Here is a 16,481-nt window from a genome sequence, read left to right as displayed (position 1 = left end):
TAAATGTTAGTCACTACATAGTATGTTCATTTGATATAAAACCATAGGCCATAATTTATCAAACATCAATGAACTGTAGATGAATGCTTCATTGTTCCCTTCATAATAATGGCACATGCAGTGAGTGTGATGTCTCTTCGGTACACATCACTTCCACTTTTGGTATATATTTTCCTGTTTCATACCTCTGTTTGTGACTTTGCTAACTTGTACATATTGTGTACAAACTTGTGACTGGTTCTCACCCACAAATGTAGTATAAATTATGACTTTCTAAAAATGTTCTGTATATAAAATGTGACTTTATATAAATGTGTATAGATGTGACATTTTATAAATGTGTATAGTTGTGACTTTATATAAATGTGTATAAAATGTGACTTTATATAAATGTGCATAATTGTGACTTTGTAGAAATGTGTAAAAAGTGTGATTTTCTACAAATGTATATAAAATGTGACTTTATATAAATATGTATAAATTGAGACTTCCTAGAAATGTATATAATACTTTTAAATTTATAAAGGTATTATTTATATACCTGATGTTTCCTTGCAATACAATGAACATCCACACATGAACAACTTAACAAAACACAATTTTACATAACTTAAGAAAAAAACATCTATTGAGGTTCATCAAGGTCAATCTCTTATCATCACATATAAAGCTTACAAGGAAACATATAACTGTATGTAAAAAAAACAATTATAAAAACATATCAATACAATGATAATGGCATGGATTTGTAGACATGGCATTCATGGCTGTGATGACTTTGTAGATGTAGAAATGAAGACGGAAATGACGATGAGAAAGGTGATGATGACGATGTATCTAAGCATAGCAAACATCAACTTTGTCCCATCACTGGTTGGTTCCTATTGAGAATTCTCGGTTGGTTGTATACTATATTTGCTAGTTTGTTCACAGAGGCGAAGCTGGAAGCTCGAGAACCTAAACACATCTGATACTGAGCATCCTCTAGTTTTGTGTCACATAAAATGGGATGGAAGGCATGTACTAAGTGTGGGTCTATCGTCCGGAATACTGTAAACTTACTGTCACAGAACTTTGAGTAGAGATCTACATCTTCCTTCCCCCATCCCTGGATGGAGGTGTTGAACCCTCCCACAGCGGAAAGATCACTTCCATACAGGCTTACTATGCCAGTAGCCGAAGCTACGCCAGTACCCCATTTCTGCAGAAAAGTCTCGCCAGTTCACTTCACAAGATGGGTGTGTTTTATTGCATATAAGGACAGGGTCAAACTGACTGAACACTATGGGGTAATATACCTGGACACCTTTCCTGGTGTTTAGACGAATCCTCAATAATGCCTCGCGACTAAACTTAATATCCACATCAATAAAAAATAGCAAAGAATCACTCCCACACTGGGCAGCCCCCATATCCAATGCTTTTGCACGAGCAAAGGGACCGTCTGCAAATGTCAACTCTACACTTGATCCTCCATATTGTTTTTGGTACTTTCCAACTAAATTCACAAGGTTGTCAACATCGTTAGTTTCCATATCTTTATTAAATAGAACCACATGCAACTGGCAGTTCTCTTTGGTTAAGAGACATGTTTTCTCGTAATTGTCTAAAAATCTTTTGAATATATGAAGGCGGCCTGATAAAGGCAGTATGAAATGTATGGTCTCTGTCAATTTATTTTTTGAAGGTAGATTTTCATAGATACTTCCTGCACCTAGATCTTTGTACAGAAACGGTGATTCAAAATCCGATTCATATGAATGTTTGTGTGCTGTGAATGGATCCTCAATGGATTCTATACTACCGAACACCTGTTGTATATAGGCATGCCTTCGCACAGGCACGGTCATTTTACGTCCCTTATGTTTTCTATAAGTGAGTAACAAATCGAGCACATAATCTGCTCCGTATAAAGGACTTACCCTGTGGTAGCCATACCACAGACTTTTGAAGTCTATTGTCCGACCTTTTCGACAAGCATTTTTATTCACCATTTGCATCATTTGGATAATAACATCCTCCATAGTCGTTTTGATGGGAAGTGTTAAACCATGTCGAGGATTGGAGTCTCGGTGTGAAACAACAGACTTAGATATGAATTCCCAGGAAAGAATTTCATCAGCGGACTTAGGCAAATACTTCAACACAGACGGCGCAAGACCCTGTTTGTTAACTACACTATTACCTTTATGTAAACCTGTTATCCTGTCAACATCAGTTATCTCCCTTTGTAGACTGAGCTCTTTTTGGTGGAGATCCTCTATATGAAGTGAACGAAGGTAATTTGCAATGCGATACTGTTGCTTTGGTTCCTTGACTGAGTGGAGGGTCAGTGCTACCCGAACAGCTTTGTCCTTTAAAGTTGTCTGGAATGATCCAATTTCTTCCTTGTAGTTCTGATAAAACAACTGCTGCATCTAAAAAACAAATGTTAGAAATCAATATCCAACATCAACTGTTTAGTATTGTAAAATTATTTAAACTACAGAAGTTATGCCCTCATTCCTGTAATGTTAGCTAAATACACAATCTAATGTTCAAAATGTTTCAGAAAATTGAAATGTTTTATAAAACACATTCTAACAGTGCAACATCAATGTTAAACAAAACAAGGGGGGAACCTACATATGAAATTTCAGAAAGATCCCTTTAGTACTTTCAGAGAATTAGCGATAACAAACTTCAATTGTCAAAATCCAAGATGGCTGCCTCTAGGCCATGTTGCATATTGACCGGTCCCAAAATGCAATATGCATAACTAGGGACCAAGGGGAACCTACATGTGAAATTTCAGAAAGATCCCTTCACTACTTTCTGAGGAATAGCAATAACAAACTTCAATTGTCAAAATCCAAGATGGCTGCCTGTCGGCCATGTTGTTTTCCTACTGGTCCCAAAACACAACATGTATAACTAGGGACCAATGGGAACCTACATAGGCAATTTCAGAAAGATCCCTTCAGTACTTTCTGAGAAATAGCGATAACAAACTTCAAATGACTGTTAAGGCCAACTCTCAGTGTACAAATGGCTGTCAGGGCCAATTCTTAGTGTACAAATGTCTGTCAGGGCCAATTCTTAGTGTACAAATGTCTGTCAGGGCCAGTTCTTAGTGTACAAATGTCTGTCAGGGCCAATTCTTAGAGTACAAATGTCTAGCTGTCAGGGCCAATTCTTAGAGTACAAATGTCTAGCTGTTAGGGCCAATTCTTAGAGTACAAATGTCTAGCTGTTAGGGCCAATTCTTAGAGTACAAATGTCTAGCTGTCAGGGCCAATTCTTAGAGTACAAATGTCTAGCTGTTAGGGCCAATTCTTAGAGTACAAATGTCTAGCTGTCAGGGCCAATTCTTAGAGTACAAATGTCTAGCTGGTAGGGCCAATTCTTAGAGTACAAATGTCTAGCTGTTAGGGCCAATTCTTAGAGTACAAATGGCTGTCAGGGCCAATTCTTAGTGTACAAATGTCTGTCAGGATCAATTCTTAGTGTACAAATGTCTGTCAGGGCCAATTCTTAGTGTACAAATGGCTGTCAGGGTCAGTTCTTAGTGTACAAATGTCTGTCAGGGTCAGTTCTTAGTGTACAAATGGCTGTCAGGGTCAGTTCTTAGTGTAAAAATGTCTGTCAGGGCCAATTCTTAGTGTACAAATGTCTAGCTGTTAGGGCCAATTCTTAGTGTACAAATGGCTATCAGGGCCAATTCTTAATTGGTACCTGTACAGAAAACATTATGTTGCCACTTTCAGGATTTTACTCCAAAACGGATACCAATAACTAATATGTATGTTAATTTAAAGTAAAATAAACAATTACACTGACCTGTATATTGTCATAGGAGAGATTAAAATACCACTAATGCAAATAGTAGATTGAAGGATTAAAATAATCCAAGCCTCTATGCTATCAACAAATTATAATGTCTAGTGCTACCTGGGGTTGTCAGGCCAAAATGACCTGTTGAGCTGACCTTTTGATCAAATGGCATGTCAGGTGATTAAAATATAGAATTGTCAGGTGTGTCCAATTTTCTCACTGCTCAGGTGTATCATATACAGTAAATCTGTCCCTCAGGGATGTCACAACCATTTAACCTTGATCTTATCACTCTATTTGACCGATAGATCTACCATGCTGTTAAATACTACCAAACCTGAAGATTGACTCATTTTGTTCTGTTATGGTTGAGATCCGAGGTCAACACAGCAGGTTATATGACAAACGGGAAAACTAATGTATTCTATCACCGGACATAATTATTACAGACAGCAGCAATATATGTGCTATTCCTGGACATACATACAGATAGCATCAATCAGAGATACACCATATACATCCTGTAATAAAACCACAAAACACATCAATTTGGGATCAAAGTATGGGTTCGAGGAAAATGAAGTACCTGGTAGTTATTTTACTGAACTATATTAGCCATTGGTGGACTTATTAACAAGCATGGGCTAATTGTCAGATAAATACAAAAATAGTAGTGTGTTTTGGGTGATGTTTTCCCAGTAAACACAAGGATAACCTCTAGACTACAGGCCGGGGTGGTACTGTGTACTGTCACCGACTGGTATTGTCCCTGTGGCACAGACTGACATCTCTTGACCTCAGGTCACCACCTCATGGCTATGGATTTCTATATATATTAACCTACCAGGTATAAGGTAGGGGTCACTTATGTCCAGACACTCATAGGTAGGGGTCACTTATGTCCAGACACTCATAGGTAGGGGTCACTTATGTCCAGACACCTATACACAGTAATTGATAGCCTACCAGGTATAAGGTAGGGGTCACTTATGTCCAGATACCCATACACAGTAATGGATAGCCTACCAGGTATAAGGTAGGGGTCACTTATGTCCAGACACCCATACACAGTAATGGATAGCCTACCAGGTATAAGGTAGGGGCCACTAATGTCCAGACACCTATACACAGTAATGGATAGCCTACCAGGTATAAGGTAGGGGTCACTAATGTCCAGACACCCATACACAGTAATGGATAGCCTACCAGGTATAAGGTAGGGGTCACTAATGTCCAGACACCCATACAGGTAGGGGTCACTTATGTCCAGACACTTATAGGTAGGGGTCACTTATGTCCAGACACCCAGACACCCATACACAGTAATGTGTATATCCTACCAGGTATACAGAAGGGGTCACTTATGTCCAGACACCCATACAGGTAGGGGTCACTTATGTCCAGACACCCATACACAGTAATGGATATCCTACCAGGTATAAGGTAGGGGTCACGTATGTCCAGACACCCATACAGGTAGGGGTCACTTATGTCCAGACATTTATAGGTAGGGGTCACTTATGTCCAGACACCCATACAGGTAGGGGTCACTTATGTCCAGACACCCATAGGTAGGGGTCACTTATGTCCAGACACTTATAGGTAGGGGTCACTTATGTCCAGACTCCCATACACAGTAATGGATAGCCTACCAGGTATAAGGTAGGGGTCACTTATATCCAGACACTCATACACAGTAATGGATAGCCTACCAGGTATAAGGTAGGGGTCACTTATGTCCAGACACCCATGCACAGTAATGGATAGCCTACCAGGTGTAAGGTAGGGGTCACTTATATCCAGACACCCATACACAGTAATGGATAGCCTACCAGGTATAAGGTAGGGGTCACTTATATCCAGACTCCCATACACAGTAATGGATAGCCTACCAGGTATAAGGTAGGGGTCACTTATGTCCAGACACCCATACACAGTAATGGATAGCCTACCAGGTATACAGAAGGGGTCACTTATATCCAGACACCCATGCACAGTAATGGATATCCTACCAGGTATAAGGTAGGGGTCACTTATATCCAGACACCCATACACAGTAATGGATAGCCTACCAGGTATAAGGTAGGGGTCACTTATGTCCAGACACCTATAGGTAGGGGTCACTTATGTCCAGACACTCATAGGTAGGGGTCACTTATGTCCAGACACCCATACACAGTAATGGATAGCCTACCAGGTATACAGAAGGGGTCACTTATATCCAGACACCCATGCACAGTAATGGATATCCTACCAGGTATAAGGTAGGGGTCACTTATGTCCAAACACTCATAGGTAGGGGTCACTTATGTCCAGACACTCATAGGTAGGGGTCACTTATGTCCAGACACCCATACAGGCAGGGGTCACTTATGTCCAGACAACCATAGGTAGGGGTCACTTATGTCCAGACACCCATAGGTAGGGGTCACTTATGTCCAGACACCCATACAGGTAGGGGTCACTTATGTCCAGACACCCATAGGTAGGGGTCACTTATGTCCAGACAGTCATAGGTAGGGGTCACTTATGTCTAGACACCCATAGGCAGGGGTCACTTATGTCCAGACAACCATAGGTAGGAGTCACTTATGTCCAGACACCCATAGGTAGGGGTCACTTATGTCCAGACACCCATACAGGTAGAGGTCACTTATGTCCAGACACCCATACAGGTAGGGGTCACTTATGTCCAGACACTTATAGGTAGGGGTCACTTATGTCCAGACTCCCATACACAGTAATGGATAGCCTACCAGGTAAAAGGTAGGGGTCACTTATATCCAGACACTTATAGGTAGGGGTCACTTATGTCCAGACTCCCATACACAGTAATTGATAGCCTACCAGGTATACAGAAGGGGTCACTTATATCCAGACACCCATACACAGTAATGGATAGCCTACCAGGTATAAGGTAGGGGTCACTTATATCCAGACACCCATACACAGTAATGGATAGCCTACCAGGTATAAGGTAGGGGTCACTTATGTCCAGACACTCATAGGTAGGGGTCACTTATGTCCAGACACCCATAGGTAGGAGTCACTTATGTCCAGACACCCATAGGTAGGGGTCACTTATGTCCAGACACTCATAGGTAGGGGTCACTTATGTCCAGACACTCATAGGTAGGAGTCACTTATGTCCAGACACCCATAGGTAGGGGTCACTTATGTCCAGACACTCATAGGTAGGATCACTTATGTCCAGACACCCATAGGTAGGGGTCACTTATGTCCAGACACTCATAGGTAGGGGTCACTTATGTCCAGACACCCATACACAGTAATGGATATCCTACCAGGTATAAGGTAGGGGTCACTTATGTCCAGACACTCATAGGTAGGGGTCACTTATGTCCAGACACCCATAGGTAGGGGTCACTTATGTCCAGACACCCATAGGTAGGGGTCACTTATGTCCAGACACCCATAGGTAGGGGTCACTTATGTCCAGACACTCATAGGTAGGATCACTTATGTCCAGACACTCATAGGTAGGGGTCACTTATGTCCAGACACCCATACAGGTAGGGATCACTTATGTCCAGACACCCATAGGTAGGGGTCACTTATGTCCAGACACCCATAGGTAGGGGTCACTTATGTCCAGACACCCATAGGTAGGGGTCACTTATGTCCAGACACCTATACAGGCAGGGGTCACTTATGTCCAGACACCCATAGGTAGGGGTCACTTATGTCCAGACACCCATAGGTAGGGGTCACTTATGTCCAGACAACCATATATAGGTAGGGGTCACTTATGTCCAGACACTCATAGGTAGGGGTCACTTATGTCCAGACACTCATACACATTAAAGGTGCTATATCTCCAATAAATAATACTGTAAATCATTTATATATTACGCGAGTACTTAATTTCGCGAACTCACCTCATGCGACTTATTCGCGAATACATAATTTCGCGAATTCTGATCTCAAAATGAGTTTAAATTCGCAGATTACGTTAACAGGTCGGCGATATTTCCATGTGGAGAGTGCAGTGAGTTGTTTTCAATGTAAATAAAGCTTTCACGCCCGTTCATATGTAGTGTTTTGTGATATAAAATTACAACCTGATATAAGTATATAATTTATCATTTTATTATTACTTTAACGGCGATGTCTGCTCACCAACTAAATATAACGGTAGATTCAAAATTGACGCCACTTATTCTTGTCATTCTTATATAAATATTCGCGAGGGATTTGAATTCGCGTTGTACTCTACTCGCGAATTAACGCGAAAATAAATCCCACGCGAAATATAAGTGATTTACAGTAATGTAATCACAATGTATCGAAAACACAAATGAAGACTGTTGCATATTTTTGTTAAGATACCAAAAGTTACATACTTTATGCTAATTAAATAGCTATTGCCACTTTCCAAAAGTCTGAGTTTCTAATTTTTACCTTTTGAATTTAAAGTGATAAGAAATTAATTGTTTCTGAAGAAATTTTACCACGCTCTGCTTCGATACATTGTGTACATAATTTATAATTTATAAGCAATCATTATTAGGACGCTGTGTATCATTTTTCATTTGCTGGTGTAAATTAGATTTCTATACAATGGCTGTCATTTAATGGATGAAAAGCAGTATATACCGGTGTCCTATAAAATTCTGATCCCCATGAAATACCGACCCGGGTCAGTATTTTATGCATAAAATATTGATCCCACCCATAAAATCTTGACCCCCCCTAACTGTGCTGAAACAGTTTACATCAGTACAAGATTTAAAGCATTATTAAATCATCTAATCTGTAATTCATTGTTTCCACAAGTTATAGCCCAGGTAATACACAGGGTGTCATATATGTGTACCTGTGTTGGGGACCCCGGGGGCTATTGATAGTTATAACAGTACAGGTGTGAGCAGGTGACACAGACAGGTGACCAGCACACCTATATAGATGTGATATGTTACTGAAGAGAAATTAATTTGAAGCCTTATAAAGCTTGTAATTATCAAATACTGTAGAAGTGAAATGAATTAAGATTATACACTAAAATTTTACTTTTATAAACATTAATATCTTATATTTTGAATATACTGCATTCAAACAAAACATGAGTTTTATGAGGGTAGATGAGTGCTTTATGATATGTTTAATTATATATACAATGCAAACTTCTCCTTCATATTTTCATATTTTTAAACAAATTTTGGAAGGAGGTGTGTAAGTGAAATAAGTTTTTACTGATGGTAAGATTATAGAATTCCATCAATCATTGATTATTTCATTGGTTTAATTGGTGATGCTGTAAAATTCATTCGATATTGAAGAACTGAACATAAACACCATGTTGCCAAGTAGGTGACCATATATAGGTAAATTTGTTTTCTAATTGATTGGCATACATGCATCTATAATTATTGTATAGTTTCCATAGATTTAATATATAACAATAACATTAATACAATTATCATTTGCCAAAGATATAGCATCCCCCCCCCCCCCAAAAAAAAAGGTGATTTTATTCTGTCCTGTAATGAGGAACTTGACAACATTATTGTATAATTATGTGTACAATTAAATTAAGTGAAACAAGTTTTATACCAATATAACAATTTAAATGAATCCGTGTTTTTTAATATATATTATTACTGATGATATTTATATTGTTATCAAGGTATTTTCACCTGCTTGCAGAGCAATTAAAAGTTCTTTGTGCGAAATGAAAGGTTTTATTTTTTGACATCACTGTATAACATAGTAACAATGATAATGTAAATCACATCATCATTTATGGATGCATACAACTGTATAAAAAAAGAATACATGAGTATTTTACAAAAAAAATGTATTTCATGGATATATTCTTAGTAAGCCAAACAGAGGGTGGTTGTATACATTGTGGGAGTTGATAGGTGTGTTATAAAGGGTATTAGTGATATGTATTTTATCGGGGTAGGTCAGTATTTTATCGGGTAGGTCAGTATTTTATGGGAGTACATAATACTTAATTGGTGATGATATGTATATCATCGGGGGTAGGTCAGTATTTTATGGGGGTAGGTCAGTATTTTATGGGAGTACATATTACTTAATTGGTGATGATATGTATATTATAGGGGTAGGTCAGTATTTTATGGGGGTAGGTCAGTATTTTATGGGGGTAGGTCAGTATTGTAGAGAAAACTGGTGTAGGGTTCTCACCAGCCTTCTCTAGAAGACTAATGAATGCTCCCGTATCCCAAAACCCATACAATACAGTGACGAGTACTCACGTTTAGTGGCTGTATGTGTGCATTGCAGGGTTCAGGATCAAAGAGACCGCTCTCTGACACCCCGCGGGATTTTATACTAGCTCACGTGCGGAATGAGCTCCAACCAAGGGAGATAACTCCCCCGATTTTCACTACACTCCTCCCTGTTTTATGAAGGCCCCCTCCTGGACTCTGTACACTCCCTGGGAAGAATTGGTGGGTGTCCTAGCATTCATGGCTCCAATGGCGTGGAGGGCTCCAGATTCTAGGGTTGATGATCTTCCGAGGGACGACGAGGGTGTGGGCCTCCTTAAGCTAGATCTAATCCTATGTCTGTTGTCTAACTCCCATGACTGGAAACGGTGCACTTTGGAACCGTTACTCACATGGGAGATTCTTTCAGAATAGCCGAGATCCTAATTTCTGAAATTCTATTTTTGTTTTACTAATAGCAGCTATGTATATGACTGCTGTGTTAGACGACGGTCAGAGGGTTTTTATCCTCAGACTTCCTAACTAACATTTAACTCTGAGTATATATTTAAATATCCAAACTTAAGGGAGTTGGGGTTGTTCCGAAGGCCCCAGCCTGAGAAAACCCAGGGGTTCCTTGAACAACCATTTACTGTTTTATGTGGAGGGATTTTATTGAGGGTTAATGCAACTTACTTCATGAAATTATACCTGCTGAGATGAAGAATAACTATTTGTGCAACTGATATATGTACAATATTTACATTCCCCTATGTGAGGAAAGGCTTTAAGTTGCTTGTTAAGTCCCAGCCCCACTCGGATGACGGTTCCACTACTAAGTGGTAGGTCCCAGTACCCGACGGTTCTATGGGCAACACTTAAGCCATAACTGATCCTATATACATGTATTAGATGTATTTTGACCAATTAAACCAAAACTGATAGTTTCATAGGATAAAAATACTAGGAGTGTAGTCACTCCATTCCCTCCCCCCTTTTATTGGAGAGCACTCTTGATAAAAAACTACTTATACTAGAAGTGTACTCCATTCCTCACCCCCTCTCTTAAGATGAGGTGTGCTCTCTGTGACCAATGGCTACCTGATGACCTGATCGAATTTTAATTATATGTATTAGTTCTCAGGGGAGGGTCTCTCAGGTAAGCTATATACCTGTCTCCACAGATTCCTCCCTCTCCACCTGAATACTCAAGGGGGGAGCCTGCGGTGACCTTGAGAACTTGTGCTGGAGGTATAGAACCTCACACCTTATCAATCTGTTGGTGTTGTGGCAGCGTGCACACCCTTAGAGGCTCTCGGACCCACAAATTGAGGAGAGATCTCTGTGTGACTGCACGCCCCCCTTGAGGGACTTAAAGTTCCATCAGCACCAGAGTGCCTTGAACTCTAAACCCTCCTTCCGAGAATTAGAGAATTCCGATATTTCATAAAGTATATAAATATCAATTGGGATGCTGCCTGCTGAGGTTCCACTGGAACCCCGCGGTGCACATTACTGGTTACATAGACTTTTAAGACTTGCCCCCTTGAGGTTCTACAAATAATTTGGAACCCTAGGAGGCATTTCTCTATTTTGGATATTTAGGGGCTCCACCGTCACCTCCAGCTCCTATAAAGCGGTGGTAAGGTGGATATCGGGTTTGGTGATTTAGTGGGGCCCCGGGTTGGTGAAGGGGCATCCCCCCCAGACGTTTCAGGGGGAATGTTGTCGCCCTCAAGGTCTGTCTTCTCCGGCTCTGCCAGGGGAGCACAGACGGGCCCTGGGGGCGAGGAAGTCTCCGACTCCAATTGAGGAGTCGGATTTGCATACGTTTTGGACTCCTCTGTCCCTGTGGACGGTGGAGTCCCTGAGGGAGAAGTCCCACCCACCGGCCCTTAAGGGGTCGATGGCCATGGGGCTTCGGGTTCTAATAACCCTTGGACCTCCCTAAGGAGGTCCTCGAGCCCATCTTCCCGGTGGTGCAATTCCAGGATGTCCATTTATAGTCCTGCAACGGAATGGACTGAGAGTTGCATTGTATGGATCGGAATAGTAGCATTTCCTATCTATATACTCCTATTCACCACCTGCATTTGTGCCTACACACACCACCTGTATTCGCTTGCCTAACTTACCTTCCCCCCTCCCGTAGTGTAACCTAGGGTAGGAAGTAGTTGTCAAATCTACGGGGTTGTCTGGTTTGTCTCCCCGTACGCGTTACTGGTTTATTCTGGTCCCCCCTCAAAATGCTATCGGGAGAGCCAACGGTATTCGAGCGGTTCGAGACCCCGGGGCCTGTTGATGGTTTATTTGGGGACACCACACTTGGCGGTGTGTTACTACCGCTTCCGGGGTGTTCCCCCCCACGACTCGCCGTCGGAGCGTCACTGTCCTCCCCTGAACTCGCGTTACACGGGTCTATGTCCTCCTCGTCCGAGGGTACTTCGGTCCGTGAGGAATCATCGTACGCGGCCCCCGGTAGGAGGTTGTGTCTTAGGTTTTTGTCTCCCTGTATAGGAGAGTGATATAGGGTCCCCATTCTTCCCCTAGACTGCATGAGTAGGTACCCCCGGGGTCAATCTTCCATGGTTTGACAGACATACTCAGCGGACCCTGGTTCTGTTGGCGCGAAATCCCACGACACTGCAGATAGCGGCCCTTCAGCGCGTTCTCGGGTACTACCGGCATGTTTGTAAGAAGCTCTGATCCACCTCCTGGGTTCGGATCATTCTGGGTCTTCCATGACACGTCTCTGTTGGAATGGGCTTCTCCTGGCGGCTCAGTGTGTGGTTCCCTGACAGGAAGGGGTATATGGGGCTCCACTGTCTCTATTCTCATGACGTTCTTCCCCCTTGCAATTTTGAAGTCACTGACCACCTTCATAATGGCATGATCCACCCCAGAGGATACCGATGTGTTGCCAAATAATGGCCCCACTGCACTGGAGTTGGGCTGGACCATGACCGGCTGCCGGGTGGTCTCGTTCCAGCTGACATCACAAAATCCTATGGAGTTTGGAGGGATAGTGGTGGTCTGAGTCGCCGACACCTTAGTGGTATTCTGTTTGTTCTCCCTATACGGGGTGAAGGGAATTATCTGATCTGCCATCAGGAGCCTCCCGGAGTTCATATCCAGAACGCAGTTATTTTTGGCTAAGAAGTCTACCCCCAGCAACATGTCGTCGGTAATCGGTGCTTCACATACCGTCCAGGGGGTTACTATGTCTCCCACGCCGATGAGTAGATCTTTTATTTCCCACACATTCTCCACGTTGCCGGTGAACCCTCGGAGCTGTACGCGCTTTCCAAGTATTAACGGCCCGTTCAGGTGGTCCAACAATCCTCTCCGGACTAACGTCATGGTGGCGGCTGTATCTACGACTGCTCTTATGGACGTTCCATTCAAAGTTACTGGTATAGTGAGGCTGCTGCCTTCAGAGACCACCAACTTTATTTCCCTATGGGGGGATGGATCCCGGAACCCATTGTTTGATGGTGACGGAGAGCGGGACCGCGTAGGAAAGCTTTTCTGGCGGTCTGGGGACATGGAATTGTTTACCGGGACGCGGCTGTCCTCCGTGTTGCCCTGGCTCCTACCATTACTCCATCCTGGTGGCGTAGAGTTACGTCCTCGGTCCCACGTCTTCCGGTCAGCAGTAGGGGAAGAATCCCGGTCCCTAGGCAGAAATTGACGGCCGTCATTATCCGTTGACCGTTGGAAGCGCCGCGGGGAACCGTCGTACCCGGGAGATCGAGGTCTTCGGTCGGGATTTCGATTCCCTTCGCGATACGGAGGATACCAACGTGGATCCCCCGCCGGCGGGTAATACGGAGATGCCACCTCACCTCCACCCTGATTATGGTATGGAGGTGGGGGCTGAGGCTGGTAGTACGGCGAGTTAGCTGTCCCACCACGCGTAAGCGACCGTTTGAGATCATTTACCTCATCGCTTAGCATTTTAATAATCTCCTGCTGTGTCTCACCGTCCCCGGGTTTGGTGCCTTCAGCGAACTCCACCTGTCTACTCGGAAAATGTGATGAGCGCGTGCCAAATAACGCGCGCTGGTTCGCTACCGAGGCCTTTATATATTTAAGGGCCTTATGAACCGTCTTGGGATTCTTTTCCATTGCTTTTTGAGCCGCCACCTTCTCCCGGCATCCTTTTAAGAAGGATTCTGTCGCGATTTGATCTTGGGTGGTCTCATCAGCATAAGCATACCCATCATTGGTAAGCGTTTGGATACGCTGAGCGTACTCGGCAAGGGTCTCCGTTTCTTCCTGCTTGGCATACTGGAGCTCGCGCCTAGCTACTACAGGTACATCCTTGTCACTGAATCTCTCCTTCATCTTCTTTTTTAGCCGATGAAAGGAGAGCGCGCCGGGTAGTTTATCTGCATATTCTAGCGCGTCCCCGCTTAGACAATCAAAGAACCGGTTAATTGTCTTACGCTCTGACCATGCGTTGTCGGCTACTATGCGGTCAAATTTTAGGATGAAGGGTTCCCATCTATCCTTACCAGTAAATGTTGGCATCTTGTGGCGCTGCGGGCTTTTACTGCGATGTCGGTGGTGGCGGTGTCCATCTCTCCGATGTCGGTTGAGGTTGTCACTGGATGACTCCACATTAGGCTCCTCCTGACTAGAGAGATCTAAGTCAGATGGTTCACTGTCCGATGAGTCGGCACGGCGGTTTTCCACTCGGGCACGACGCGGATTGCGGGCACGCCTATTGTCAGCGGCCCCTCGATCGGTTGAGCCGCGCCGAGAACCGTGGTCGTCCCGATTATGCCTATCATATGTGTGCCTCCCCCCCCCTGGGTCTCTATGGTATATTGACTGTCTGTCTACTGAACCTCTACGGGTATACTTAACAGCTGTATTCCCCACGTGGGTCTCTGTTCCCATATTGGGAGGAGGTTTACTATCCCCCGAGTTATCCGGTTTAATACGGTTTGGTATGGTGAGGCCATCTATGTACCCTAATAAGGGAGTTTCTACATTGGGCCTACATACAGGGGCTGTGGGCAAGTCATGTATCTGTGGGTGTGGCATGGGTGTAGACCCCCCATAATCATTTGGTGGTAAATTGGTAGTAATGTTACCACCATAACCACCCAGGTCCCTGGAACATAAAGGGTCTAAGTCAGCAAATGTCTGGACTCCAGCAGATACTGGGTGCCTGCCTGTTACCTGGGGACCTGGTTGAAATCCATAACCTACAGGTATGGCATTGGCTATGGGTTGAATACCTTGACATGGTAGATTGTCCCCAACATAGGATCTGGTAATGCCCATAGATACCGGTGACTGATCCACAGAACTGTTCATGTTGTTCTGAGGTTCTGGAAAACCCCAAGATGTTTTAATTTCTTGTTGTTGAGGCGATATCTGTATCCCCCATGTATTGGCTTTAGATTGGGGAGGGTATGAGGTAACTTGATCCCTTATGTATCGACCATCCCTAGGTAGTACATTTATGATGCTGTCCAGATAAGGGTTACCTTGTGGAAGGGTCCCCGACATGACCAACCCCCCTGGTGCCTCCCGTTGTTGGGTGGGTTCCCCCCATACTGGCGGAAAGTCAGGAACTGTGGGTTCTAAGGGCTGGGGGTCTAGTGGTACCTGGTCATGGGTGTACTGCGCCCCACTAGGGGTGGTTAGTTGAATTGTTCCCGGTTGTACCACCTTACCAGGAATTGACCTGGTAACAGCGGACTCCTCCTTCAAGAGTTCCGCTGTCCCCCTGTCTACCATAAATTTATCTAATTTTCCCCATAACTCTGTAAACTTGAGGTTCATGTCCCTCATTGCATCGTCCTGTTTATCCAGGCGACTTTCTAAATTTTTCCCAGGGGAATGGGACCCTCTCAAGGAACTGGGTGAATGGGGTGGTGAGGTTGGTCTCAGGTTCATACCTGTAATCCTCCCCTGGCATATCCAATCTAGCCAAGTGTCTTTACTAATTCTTAATTCCTTTAGGGAAGACAATGTTAATTCTTCCCTCCCCCTGATTTCTATTATCTTCCCTGCATAGACTTCCCCTATACCTGGAAGGGAACAGAGTTCCTCCTCTGTTGCTTCCCTTAAATTAATACAAGGCATGGTTATCACAGGAAAAATAAAGAAGGCAACACAGGTGGTGTAAATAAAGAACACAACACAGTTTTTGTATGCAAAAGGGGTGGTGTAAATAAAGAACACAACACAGTTTTTACATGTGTTTGAAAGCTACTGTTGTGTGGTGCTATGTAAAATAACACCAATAATACATGTAATTATATCTAATCTATGCTATCCTAATACTAACCTAACACTAATTTCCTATAACTAAAAATAAGTTTCCTAACACTAACTACTCTAACCTAAAATACGTGCGATTATAACACACCTCCTCCGTACGCCGCCAAAATATAATGGGCGGCCCACAGCACAGGTGCGTAGCCGTATAAAAATAACTACCTAAACTAATTT

At 43.2% G+C, this 16,481-nt stretch overlaps 1 protein-coding gene across 1 annotated transcript in view; it reads right to left on the bottom strand.

Moving 5' to 3' along the window:
- Window positions 1-527: 527 nt before the first annotated feature.
- Window positions 528-16,481, bottom strand: part of LOC117334852 (chondroitin sulfate synthase 1-like) — a 60,451-nt gene continuing 44,497 nt past the window's right edge. Inside the window, 2 exon segments of the mRNA XM_033894676.1 lie at window positions 528-1,171; window positions 1,173-2,417. Coding sequence (XP_033750567.1) covers window positions 854-1,171; window positions 1,173-2,417 — 1,563 coding nt within the window. The 3' untranslated portion in view covers window positions 528-853.

The sequence above is a fragment of the Pecten maximus genome, chromosome 9, assembly GCF_902652985.1.
Source record: "Pecten maximus chromosome 9, xPecMax1.1, whole genome shotgun sequence".
Lineage (NCBI taxonomy): Eukaryota > Metazoa > Mollusca > Bivalvia > Pectinida > Pectinidae > Pecten > Pecten maximus.
This window is presented reverse-complemented; position numbering and strand designations above follow the sequence as displayed.